The sequence below is a fragment of the Balaenoptera musculus genome, chromosome X, assembly GCF_009873245.2.
Source record: "Balaenoptera musculus isolate JJ_BM4_2016_0621 chromosome X, mBalMus1.pri.v3, whole genome shotgun sequence".
Taxonomy (NCBI): domain Eukaryota; kingdom Metazoa; phylum Chordata; class Mammalia; order Artiodactyla; family Balaenopteridae; genus Balaenoptera; species Balaenoptera musculus.
The window spans coordinates 51,752,633-51,764,783 of NC_045806.1; the positions used below are offsets into that span (position 1 = coordinate 51,752,633).

Consider the following 12,151-nt stretch of genomic DNA (forward strand, 5'->3'; position numbering starts at 1 on the left):
ATGAGGGAATCAGTGAGTTCCTTGAACTCCTGGGAGAAAAGGGCAGTGACAATGTCAAGGAATGTGATTGATGCCATTGCTACCCATGCTGCTGAGGCTTTCTGGGGAGTGCTGCTCTTTCTTGGGTCAACTGCTCAGCTCCAGAAAATGGTCTGGGCAGGGAACTTTGTTTTCCCTAGCACATATCAATGGATTTTGACAGCAGTGAGAGAAGCTGAGGCACATTGATGCGTGGACCCTGTTGAGCTGGGAAAGCAGAGGAGTAGAGAATAGGACTGCTGATTCCTGAGAGCAAATGCAAGGCCAGTCTTTATGCAACCCTGCTAGACTCATCTATTGTCCTAGGAAGTCTACTTCCTTTGTTATCCTTTTATAATGTCAGAGTGGGAAAGGACCTTGGAAGCCCAGGAGTTCAGCCCTTTCTTGTTACAGAAGGGGAAACTCAAGCCCAGAGTGGGGAAGGGACTTACCCAAGGCTACACAGTGATCAGAGAGTGAGTTAATGGCAAAGCTATGACTAAAGTCCAGGTGTCCCGACCATCCCTCTCAAATATCCTTTTCACTGCCCCAAGCTGGCTCATCATCCCTGAGGTATGTGTTACCCTACCTCACAAAGAATACTCAGACCATGCCTCCGCACAATTACCAGTGGATAGTAGAAAAAAGAACTATGGTCCGTCACTTTCAAACTAAAGCTCAGACTTAACTAGATGACTGTTACAGTCTAGAGCACCTCTATCCTGGGATTCTGTGACCTTGACAAGAAGCAGAAAGGGTGCTGGCAGACATATCTCAAAGGAGTGGACTGGGGGTGCATCTAACCTGGGGGAATTATCAGACAGTGAATCAGGTATCACTGAATGTGTTGGAGGGGCTATAGGATCAGGATTTGAATAAGGTGGAGACTGGGATTGGTAGGAAGGAAAGTGAATAGAGACAGATATGGGAAAAAGGAGCCCAATTCTGATAAAAATGAGGATTGAGCAAGGATGGGGATGAAATATGATGGGAAAAGCGATATAGAATCCTACAGAAGAGAATCGATGAAGTGTTGTAGAAGCTGAGGCAGTTTAGCCAAGAGAAAAGAAGTTTCAGGGGGATATGGGATCTTCAGACTTCTGAGGAGTTAGGGACAGCAGGGGATTTGTGTTGTCTCAGGGAGCAGAACTGAGATCCATAGGCGGAGCCACAGAGGAGTTCAGACACACACGGGAAGAACTTTCTGAGAGTCAGAGCCGTCTTGAGTAGGAACGGAGAGTTTTGACAGATAGTGAGCTCCCCATTAGTGGAAAGTTGCAGTCAGGGCTGTAAGCCTCTTTCCAGGGTGCGGCCTAGGGCCCAGCCCTACTTGGGGGTGGGGCCGAATGGCCCGGATGCTGAGGGCCAGGGGCCGTGAAGGGGGTGGGAGAGGGGCGGGCAGGCCCAGGTGAGGGGTGGGAGCCCCCACCGGGGCGCCCAGGCCCAGCCTGGCCCCCAATTAGCTGGTGTGGCCAGGCAGGGCAGGGCAGGGCAGGGCAGGGATGGGCTGGGCGGGGCGAGGCCGGCGGCAGGCTAGAAGGCGGGCGCGAGGGCGGGGAGCGGTGCGGAAGCCGGGTCACATAAAGGAGCGGGCGGTGCGACGGGGGCGGCTCTTTCCTGGGTGGGGTTTGTGAAGTCGTGGCCCGTTAGCAGGAAGCGGAGCAGTCGCCCCGACGCTGGCGAGAGACCCAATCCGAACCCCCAGTCTCCGGAGTGCGAGCCGTGTGTACTGCGTTCTCAGCGCCGTCCGACAGCTCCCAGCCAAACTTCACCAACTCCGCCGCCTTTTCCGCCACCATGCCCAAGACGGTGAGTGCCGGGGATGGGCGCTTCCGACCCCCGGGGTTCTTGCGGACCCTCGTAGCCCCTCGCCGATGGCCGGGGGCTTGGGCAGCCGCGCGTCCGCTCGCGATGCCGCGCCTTCCGCCGAGGCCAGGCGTGGGGAGGGGCGGCAGTGGAGTCCGGGTCTGGCGCGCTCTCGCGGGTAAAGGGGTCCAGGGATAGAAGTGTGGGCCGGGCTGGCCGGTTTCTTTCGCAGATTCTAGTTCCTTGTGTTTGGATTGCCACAGTAGGGAAGGCTTCCTTGGGGGCCCAAGGTCTCCTTTTACCCCTGACGGGCCCTGGGCGCAGGGGAGAGGACTCTGGTTCGGAGGAGGACACTTACCCCAGTCCAGGAATTGGCGCTTTTATGGGGCGAGGCTGCCACTGACCAGGAGGGGCCATGGGAACCGAGAAGCAAGGAGGAGGGTGGGAGCTGCTCAGGGCGGATCCCGTACCCCCACTCACCTTTCCCACAGCCTCCCCAGGCGGCTTCAGCTGTTTCCCACTAGGAGGGGAGGAGAGAGTTGTCGACAGACTCATCGGGGCCGCTTGCTCTTACCCGGGAGCGCTAACACTTCACTAGGCACCAGTCTGAAGGGAGGCAAGAAGACTTTGCGGGCGGGGCGGCTGGACGCGCGCGGTGGGGGGCGGCTGGACGCGCGCGGTTGGGGGGCGGGTCGGGGAGAAGAAGACTGGTTTCTTCCTCCTCTCCACTCGCCAAATCCCTGCCTTTCCCATTACTTACTGGCTCTCTATTTCCTCCTATCCACTCCGTACTATTCTGTGAGGTGTGGACTCGCCTGTGGGGCCACACCTTTCTAGGGTGGTGGTAGCTTCTAAGGATCTGGTCTCCACCCTACTGGCTGTTTTGAGAAGAGAAGAAGCCTCTTGGGAGTGGGGCCTAGGGGGGGCCGGATGCCCAGGAGGGAGGGGGGAGGGGTGTGCCTGAATAATGAGCCCTGCTTGCTTTTGTGCAAGTCATGCCAAATGGCTGCTGAGGCCCTTCCCTTGCTCAGGAAGGCTGGGTGACCACCCTGGCTTGAGTCCCTTAGGCCAGGCAACTTGTTGCACTGGCTTAGGCTATGCAGTTATCCCAGACCCCTCTCCCTAGGACTGCCTGAGCCTTGTAGAGCTGAGATAGTGACTAGTAGCCTTGAGAAGGACTGAGGGTCCCTGAAAGAGAGGAGTGGGGGGCCCAGTTCTTTTGGTGTGTGCTGAGATTTAGTTGCCACGTTGCTGTGTTCCAGCCTCATTGCGAAGTCATTGTTGCCTTTCCAGAACCTGTCCTTCAAAAACACCAAGTTTTCAACAAGTGTGTACTTCTACCATCTCTCTCTTTTCAGTTGCTAATGGTTTTATGACATGGGGCTTTTCCACACTCCCCCCCACACACATCCCCCCCCCCCCGCCCCACATACACACAAAGTGAGACAGAATGGTTTTGAAAAGGGGGGAGGGCAGTCTTCGCTATCACAGAGGATTATAAAAATCCTTCCAGGAGCCTCTCTTTGGTTTTATCTCTCTGTGGTTGACTCTTCGACTTCTCTTCAGATGTGGCTTTGCCTAAATAGGTGGGTGGATCTCTGGGAATAGACTGTGCCCCACAACCGCTTTTCTTTAGTGACATCTCTCATCCTCAATCCTGAGATATCTCTCATTTAAATGCAACTTAATGGGCCTGGAAATTATTTCAAAGTTATCTAAACCATCCTATCTCAGTCAAAAGTGGCAAAGAAGACAGCATGGTGATCTTTTTCCTGCTGTGGAGAGATTGGAGTATGAGCTGTTTGAGGTCAGGCCTAGGGTACTGAAAGTACCTGAATACTGAAAGTAGTTTTATGCAGATTGACTGAAACTTGAATCATGTTGGAAGGAGAGGGCTGAATTTTGATAGACTGGCAGCTTTGGAGAATTTCCTATGCTGTTTGGCTCAAGGAATTGTGGTGCTCCAAGGACAATGGTGCTTCAAGGACAAAGGACGACCCTGCCTGAAAAAGTTTCAGCGTTACACCCCCTACCCGACTCTTAATCGCCCTCCCCACCATGTTGGGATGGTTACAAAATTCCTGAGCCCACCTGGGCGACGCCCACCTGGGCAATGGGACCTGTCCCAAATAAGAAATGGTCAACTTTTAGGAGAAACAACTATATCATGCCTGTTAAGACCATAGAATCTTAACCTGAAAGGAATCTCAGACACTATCTAGTATCTCTCTCTCTCTCTCTCTCTCAACTAATGAGGATATTTAGGCCTAACAGGAAAGGACTTACCACCTAAGGGCACATGGTGACAGAACCAAGATCGAGGTCCGTGCTTTTTGATGCTCATCCCATTGACCCTCTGTTCTCACTCAGTGAAGGATTTTTGAAGTTGAGACCCCTCTCTTGCTCAAAGCAAATTGCCCCCTATTCTCAGGACTTTCTGGTCCTCAGATAAAAGGAAGTGGATGATTTGGGCAAAGTAACCAAGGTTGGCATTTGTTTGGTCTCCTGGTGAGAGTTCGAGGTGTCACAGAGTGCCTCATGTTACTTTTCTCATTCCTTATCCCAATGCTGAGGCATCCAGGGGCACACTCTAGTTCACTGCATACCAGCTAGTAACTTTAATGAAGGGAAAAAATTCCTTATTCTCCATTCCTTCTTCACTAGTGTGCTTTAGGCTATTTCTGGAGTATGACAGATAGGGAAGGTAGTGGAAAAATCAAATCCATTCATTCATATGAACAATGTCTACAGTCTGTCTAGGGTTAGTTTCACTTTTACAGCCAATTTTCTCCCTTAGTCACCCAGCTCCCTTTAAATCTGTTAAAACATGCCCCTCTACACACCTGTCCCCCCAACCAATTCTTGGATTCTGTGCTTCTACTTGCCAGTTTCCTGAGTCTGCTTTAGTAGCCAGAATGAAGAAGTTTATTAACTACTGTCTATACTTTGTGGTGATGATAAGACAGTTGTAAAAAAAAAAAAAAAAAGTTTTTTCCCCTCCCTACCCTCTTTAACTTTTTTAGATCACAAAGTCTTTGGGACTCTTGGATTCCCTGAAAAGTGATTGTTTTGAATTTTCAAGGTGTTCTTGAGTTTTTGGTTTACTAGAGTCGAAAAGGCTCTTCACAATTGTCAAGTCCAATTGTTCTCATTGTATAGATGGCGAAACTGAGACCCACAGATAGGAGGGACTGACCTAGAATGATGCAGCAAGTCAGTAGTGAAGCTAGGATTTGAATCTGGGACTTAGTTAGAGGATCAGTCTTGGTAAAACCTCTTCAGTTTGCTGAGTTTTTAGCTCTAGCTCAACAGGTCAGGGGAAAGGTGATCAAATGGTCATTGATGGGACCATCCATGTGAGCAGATGTAAGGAGTCCAGCTCCTTGAAGTATTTGAAGGCTTCTGGGTCTGCATTCAGCTAAACTTTAACAGGGGCTGTGTGGACTGTTTATTCTCCTGCCATTCCTAGCATTACTTGAGCCACTCGAGTGGCACTAAAGTGGTACTTGCTGAATAGGAGGCAGAATATCAGTCTCTTAACCCTTCCCTGCCTGTAGACTTCAGGGGAGGACAAAGGATCAGGAATGGAGGTTATGTGAGAGAGACTGACTCTTTGGATCCTGCATTTGTCCACTTCTTCGGTTCTCCAGTTCACTTGGCCCTCTGTGAAAGTTTAGATGATAGAGCAGGAACCATCTTGGGGATTTCCTTTAGGCTTCTCCTTGAATAGCTCTCTAGGCAGAGAGGGGCTAGTGTGGCAAGAGAGCCTTTGTGGGACCCTCGAAGGTACCAACTAATCTATACTCTATCATGTTAGGCTTGGAGAAGGGAAGGTTGCTCTGTGAGTGGGTGACGGAGATGGTATTGATCACAAGTCTGCTAACTCTTCATTATTATCTAGCTGCCTGTAACAATAGCTTGTTTTAAGGGTGTTCTTTTTTTTTTTAAACTTTTAAAAAAATTTTATTTATTTTATTTATTTATTTTTGGCTGCGTTGGGTGTTCGTTGCTGCATGCAGGCTTTCTCTAGTTGCGGCGAGCGGGGGCTATTCTTTGTTGCGGTGTGCGAGCTTCTCATTTGGGGTCTTCTCTTGTTGCAGAGCACGGGCTCTAGGCTCACGGGCTTTAGTAGTTGTGGTGCGTGGGTCCAGTAGTTGTGGCTCATGGGCTCTAGAGCGCAGGCTCAGTAGTTGTGGCCCATAGGCTTAGTTGCTCCGCGGCATGTGGGATCTTCCCGGACCAGGGCTCAAACCCGTGTCCCCTGCATTGGCAGGCGGACTACCAACCACTGTGCCACCAGGGAAGCCCTTGAAGGTGTTCTTCTTACTTTTCTCTTTCTTCCTTCTCTCAGGAGATTGCTTTACTGAATGGTGGAGCTGGAAGGGACATTTAGAGGTCATCTGGTCTATTTCCCTGACTCCAATTCCAATTCTGTCTAGAGGGATAAGATGAGTTGACAGCTATATTTATTCTGAAATCTTTTCTAACAGTGTTACTTGGCAACAGGATATCTAGGTCCCTTTGTATCTTCCTGGGAATCCCCGTCACTGGAATTTCAAAACTCAAGGTCCCCAGAAGGGAGAATATCTGGCTACCAACACTACTAGGATTGGGTCTTTCATGGCTAGAGTTACTGAAAATTGGCATCATTACAGGTTGGGAACAGTCTGCTTCTGATCTTTCAAAGAAAGAACTGAGTTTATCATGTATATCTTTCCTAACTCATGATATTTTCTCCCTGCTACCCCACTCTACTCTTCTTCCCCCAAAGAAAAAATGGTACAAAGGTAATTTCTTTTGGGGCAGTCTGTTGGTCAAGTGAAGGAGGTGGTCTTGTCATGATTGACTGGTTTTGCTGTTCATCCCTCCTCCTATTTAATGCTTGATAGAGCTGAAAAACTTTTCAATTCCAGGTTCTGATTTGTGGTGCAGGAGCAGTCACTTGGAGGGTTAGCTCAGGACTCCATTGATTTGGTAGGTGGGTGTTGGGAAATGGCAGGTAACACTGATCTGATAATTTTTCTTCTCGTCTTTCCATGTAAGAAGAACATCTTCCCTGTCCTCAGTAAAGTGATCCAAATGAAGTGGGCCTTTAGGCAAGGTCTTTCTTCAGGCCCTCAATCTCTCCAGCTTGTCATGAGAGAACTGTAGTAGTAATAGGTACATTCTAGGGACCCTTCCAGTACTGATGTTCTTGAAAGCCTTGATGGTACAGCCCGAAGCCTCCCATTTGTACGTCTGTTCCTTCAGACATCCTTCCCTTAACATTTGAGTGCCTTCTTTGTACCAGGCAGTGTGCTAGGCTATGCTGAGAATACAAAGTTCAACAGCACTTGCTAAAATGTATCTTCTTGTCCCCCTACACCTCTGGAGTGCTGTTTCTTCCTGGGTACTGGGTTCAGAATAGAGAGTTTCTAGCTTGGGAATTGGTTTGTCTCATTAGTAGCTCTGGCAGGAACACTGGCATGAGTGTTCTTGGCCGTTTCCTCTTGAGGCTACGGACTATGGCCTACGTCTATGGGCTATGTATGAGGAACAAGAAAGAAACCAACTGAGACTATATTGTGAAGGCTGTGGGTTGACTGAAGAGCCTCAGACAAACACTCAGAAAACCTCATGGGTTTCCCCCCCTTTCTTCTCCTTGCCTGTCTGTAGCATAGGCCCGCCCCCACCCCCTGCCTCCTGTAGTTCTGCTGAGAGGCCAGGAAGCTACTGAGTTATATTTCAAGTTTACTTTTAACCTGTTGAGTGTGGTAGTTAGATACACTGGTAGACAGTGAGGAGCTGGTGGGCATAAACCGACCTCCTAAGGTATCTATCACCAATGAGCTGAAGGCTGGCTGTTGTGGGGTGCAGCATTTCAAATGCATCTGTATTTACGATGACCAAGAGCTTCCTTGGCCTTAAGCTTCCCTTTTAGCTGATTGTTCTGAGTGGTCTGGGTTTCTCACAGGAGTGTTTTGAATCACAGAACAAACGAGCTGGCCTTAAACTTTGTAGTTTAAGTTTAGTTTATATTTTAGTTGGGGATACCAAAGCCCAAGAAACAGAAGTGATTTGAATGAACTGGTAATAAGGCTATGACTAAAATCCAACTTGCCTGATCCCAGATTAGGGGAGGAATTTTGAATGCCTGCCTTTTTTTTTTTTTTAATTAATTAATTAATTTATTTTTGGCTGTGTTGGGTCTTCGCTTCTGTGCGAGGGCTTTCTCCAGTTGTGGCGAGCGGGGGCCACTCTTCATCGCGGTGCGTGGGCCTCTCACTGTCGCGGCCTCTCCCATTGGGGAGCACAGGCTCCAGACGCGCAGGCTCAGTAGTTGTGGCTCAGGGGCTCAGTAGTTGCTCCGCGGCATGTGGGATCCTCCCAGACCAGGGCTCGAACCCATGTCCCCTGCATTAGCAGGCGGATTCTCAACCACTGCGCCACCAGGGAAGCCCCGAATGCCTGCCTTTTAAATGGCACTTGCTGCAGTGTGCTCAGTGTTTTCTCCCTTTGTGCTGTGGGTGACTTGACCATAGTGTTAAAATGGTTCTGGGAAGAGCAGTGGTTTTGAGTATGTAGAGCTCATCTCAAAAGTTACTTTGTATGGAGATAATTGAGATGGTTCAGGCTCTGACCTTGCTTTTGGGATTCTTTGTAGCACTTCCCAGGAAGGTAAGTGTTTTGCTTTGGCTGTAAAGTGTGGTGGAAAGTAGATATGTGCACTGAAGGGAGGTAAGGAGAGGAGACTAGCTATGTTTTCCTGCTTGAGGCTAGACTTCACAGTTTTAAGAGTATTTAAAAAAAAAATATATATATATATATATATTTATTTATTTATTGGCTGCGTCGGCTCTTAGTTGCGGCATGCAGGATCTTTTGTTGCAGCGCGTGAGCTCTTTGTTGCAGAGCGTGGGCTTCTCTCTAGTTGTGGCACATGGGCTCCAGAGTGCGCAGGCTCAGTAGTTGCAGTGTGCGGGCTTAGTTGCCCTGCAGCATGTGGCATCTTAATTCCCCGACCAGGGATCAAACACACGTTCCCTGCATTGGAAGGCAGATTCTTAACCACTGGACCACCAGGGAAGTCCCAGTAAGAGTCTTTATTGAGTAGAGTTATTTCTTTTCCATATTCATACCTGGAAAGGTTAGCCAGCTTGTTCAGGATCACATGAAGTTGGTAACAGTTGTTTTTTTTTTAATGATAGCTATGATTATCCTTATCAATTAATTAATTAATTTATGGCTGTGTTGGGTCTTTGTTGCTGCGCACGGGCTTTCTCTAGTTGCGGTGAGCGGGGGCTACTCTTCATTGCAGTGCGCGGGCTTCTCATTGCGGTGGCTTCTCTTGTTGCGGAGCATGGGCTCTAGGCACGTGGGCTTCAGTAGTTGTGGCACGCGTGCTCAGTAGTTGTGGCTCACGGGCTCTAGAGCGCAGGCTCAGTAGTTGTGGCACACGGGCTTAGTTGCTCCATGGCATGTGGGATCTTCCCGGACCAGGGCTCGAACCCATGTGCCCTGCATTGGCAGGTGGATTCTTAACCACTGTGCCACCAGGGAAGTCCCTTGGTAACAGTTTTGAAAGGAGAACTTGGCTTTCCTGATTCCCAAGTTAGTAGTCTCTCACTGGACTTGCCTGACTTGGAAGGATGACTCTTTTCACCCATGGGACACAGACGTCCAGAGAATTGGCTCTGTGGTGATTACATTAACAATATGGCCACAGTGGAGTTCCCCTAAATAGCTTCTGCTGTAGCTAGTTTCAGTCAGTGGGTGACTCACTTCTTCTGGGGCCTCAAAATGACTTTTTTCTCTTCCTGCCTGCCCCTCACCCAAGTTCCCCACTTTCTCTTTGCCATTTAAAATTTTGAGCTCTGACCTCTTTGTATTCTGACTCAGTGCTCCAGCTTGTCTTGTTCCTTGAGTTAGGAGAATATTATGGTACTTTCTTACACTTTGGCGACAATATTTTCTGCTTTGCAACCATTTGAATACAGACTGGAGTGTCCTGGCCTCAACCCTCACTACTCACCTTTAGATTTTGTAGGCCAAGGCCGATGAAGATAGCTAGCCAAAAAAAGGACTTTTTAGGCCTTTATAGAAAGGGAACATAGAGTACTGGTGAAAAGCACAAACTCTAGAACCAGACTGCTTGGATTCAAATTCCAGCTCTATGACCAACTAGTTTTGTAGCCTTGGGCAAGTTACTTAACTTATGTGCTTCATTTTCCTCAACTGTAAAGTGAAGATAATGGTAGTACCTATCTCGTAGGGTTGTTGTAAGGATTAAACAGGGCAATTCCTATAAAGTGCTTAGAACTGTGCCTAACATTTATCTAATCAGTGCTATGCAAATGTTAGTTATTATTATTTATGGAACTACTATATGCCCAACCCTGTGCTAGGTAGGATGGTAAGAATGAAGGCAGGCAGCTGCATTCTCACTGTTATTTGAGTGGTTACTAGGTACTATTTACTATAAGGGATACAAATATATGAATGGAGGGTACAATTGCTGCCTTCGTAGATCTCCTATTTAACTGGAGATTTAGGGCTAACTCACTTAAAAACAGTTTGACAAAAGTGTGTACATGACATTTTCTATAGATTTTGAGAAGAAGGGAGTTTATTGGGACATGAACAGGGCTTTAGAGGATGTGTACACTTGGGGGCAGTGGCTTTTCTGGGTGGGACAGTGATGTAGTTTTGGTATGTGGGTGTAAACCAAGTGGCCCTAGGCCAGTGTTCTCTTGAAATGAGTTTGTCTGAAATGAAGGAAGGCTTGATGTGCTGATTGTTTCAAGGGATTGTGGATTGTACAAGCCACAGAGTACATGTCAGCATAGACCAAGTTGCTTTTTATAGGGTCAGTTGGAGCCAACAGTCCTGTCTCAACTGGCAAACCCCTTCTGAAGGGGTTTGTTGGGGGAGACTCTACCTTGGGTTTTCCAGAATCCAGTGAATTAACTAAAACAAATTTTGTTGTCTTTGTTGCCCAAGTGGGTATGTGAGCAGCTCCTTCCTTCATGTTTCCATGTGAGCTAAACCAAGGAATAGAGCTTAGTGATTACTCTCTTTAGGTCAGCAGCCTAAAACCAGCTTTTAGTTCTCTCAGTGGCTTTGCTATGAGATAGGTATTTGAGAAAGGATGGAAATGAGGGGAGGATTTCTTCGTGTGTGATTGTGATAGGTTGAAGAATGTGGCATTTTCTGGCCAGGACCCAGCTGGAGCATCTGGGCCTTAAACTTGAAGAAAGAACTTTTGGGTAACTTTCAAAGCACAGCTCTTCGGCTGTGCCTGATGACAGAACCAGATGTGATGCTCCTTTCAGTGGGCTTGTTGTGGCATAAGGTAAGTGTTGAGTTAGCTCCTAGGCCACTGGTATGGTGACCTACCACTGTGTTTGCTTAGTAGTAATGCTTTGCCAGGTAGCTCCTGTGATAGGTGACTTCAAAGGTTGAAGTTTCTTCCTGTCCCTGGTGACCCTTCTCTGTGGGAATTTGGTAGATATTTTGTGTGGCCAGGGTATCAATTCAGGTCTAATGAGAGAAAAGTTGAGATGTGGGCATTTGGTCATACGTAACAAAGTATAATCCTGAGAAATCCTTTCCTGGATATTTATTTGGCAGATAGGAGGGGGAATAAGGCATACCTATTGGGCTTGGTCAGCATTTCCTTCCCTATCTTTAGTCCTGGCCTCCCTTAAATACCTGGGAAAGGTCAAGGCTCATTTTTCTCCACTGAAGTACATTTAGATAAGGTTCCTGATCTCACTGTCTTGGTCTAATCTGCCCCTCACCCTTCCCACACCCCTGTCCTTTATCAGAAATCTCAGCCTGAAGGTTAGATGAAGTATACCAAGAGTATACCTGTATACCTGTTGTATACCTGTTGTAATCTTTAACTGGGGTTGACTAATCTGTGGTATGCAGTTGGAGGGTGGGGGTCAAGGTAATAGCCAATTTGGGGGTCTTTAGTTAAGGTGTACAAATGTTTGCTATCTTCAAGGGTTTTAAGTGAGCTAAACCTCTCTCCAATTATCCTTGCAGATTGACTAACTCCTGGGAGATTGACTAACCCATAGAAGTTCCCTTGTTGAGAGCAAAAGTCATTTAACATTTTGTGTTTGAATTTTTCTTTTCTCTAACTTGAAAATATATCAACAATATCAGAAATATATAACTGGAGTAGAGCCCTTTTCCTCAGGTTCCTTAACTCTTCTTGGCACCTGGGCCTTGGCCGATCTAGCATATGCTTGGTGAGGACATCTGCCACTTTGCTTCCAGGGTTATACTACACCTCTCTGCTGGTACTTGGAGGGGTGCTCCAGCAGGACCTGAAGAGGGC

General features: G+C 47.9%; 1 protein-coding gene across 1 annotated transcript in view; it reads left to right on the forward strand.

The window, feature by feature from the left end:
- Nucleotides 1-1,626: 1,626 nt before the first annotated feature.
- Nucleotides 1,627-12,151, forward strand: part of MSN (moesin) — a 66,672-nt gene continuing 56,147 nt past the window's right edge. Inside the window, exon 1 of the mRNA XM_036839566.1 lies at nucleotides 1,627-1,827. Within this exon, the coding sequence (XP_036695461.1) occupies nucleotides 1,816-1,827 (12 nt within the window). The 5' untranslated portion in view covers nucleotides 1,627-1,815. The remainder of the gene's footprint in view (nucleotides 1,828-12,151) is intronic.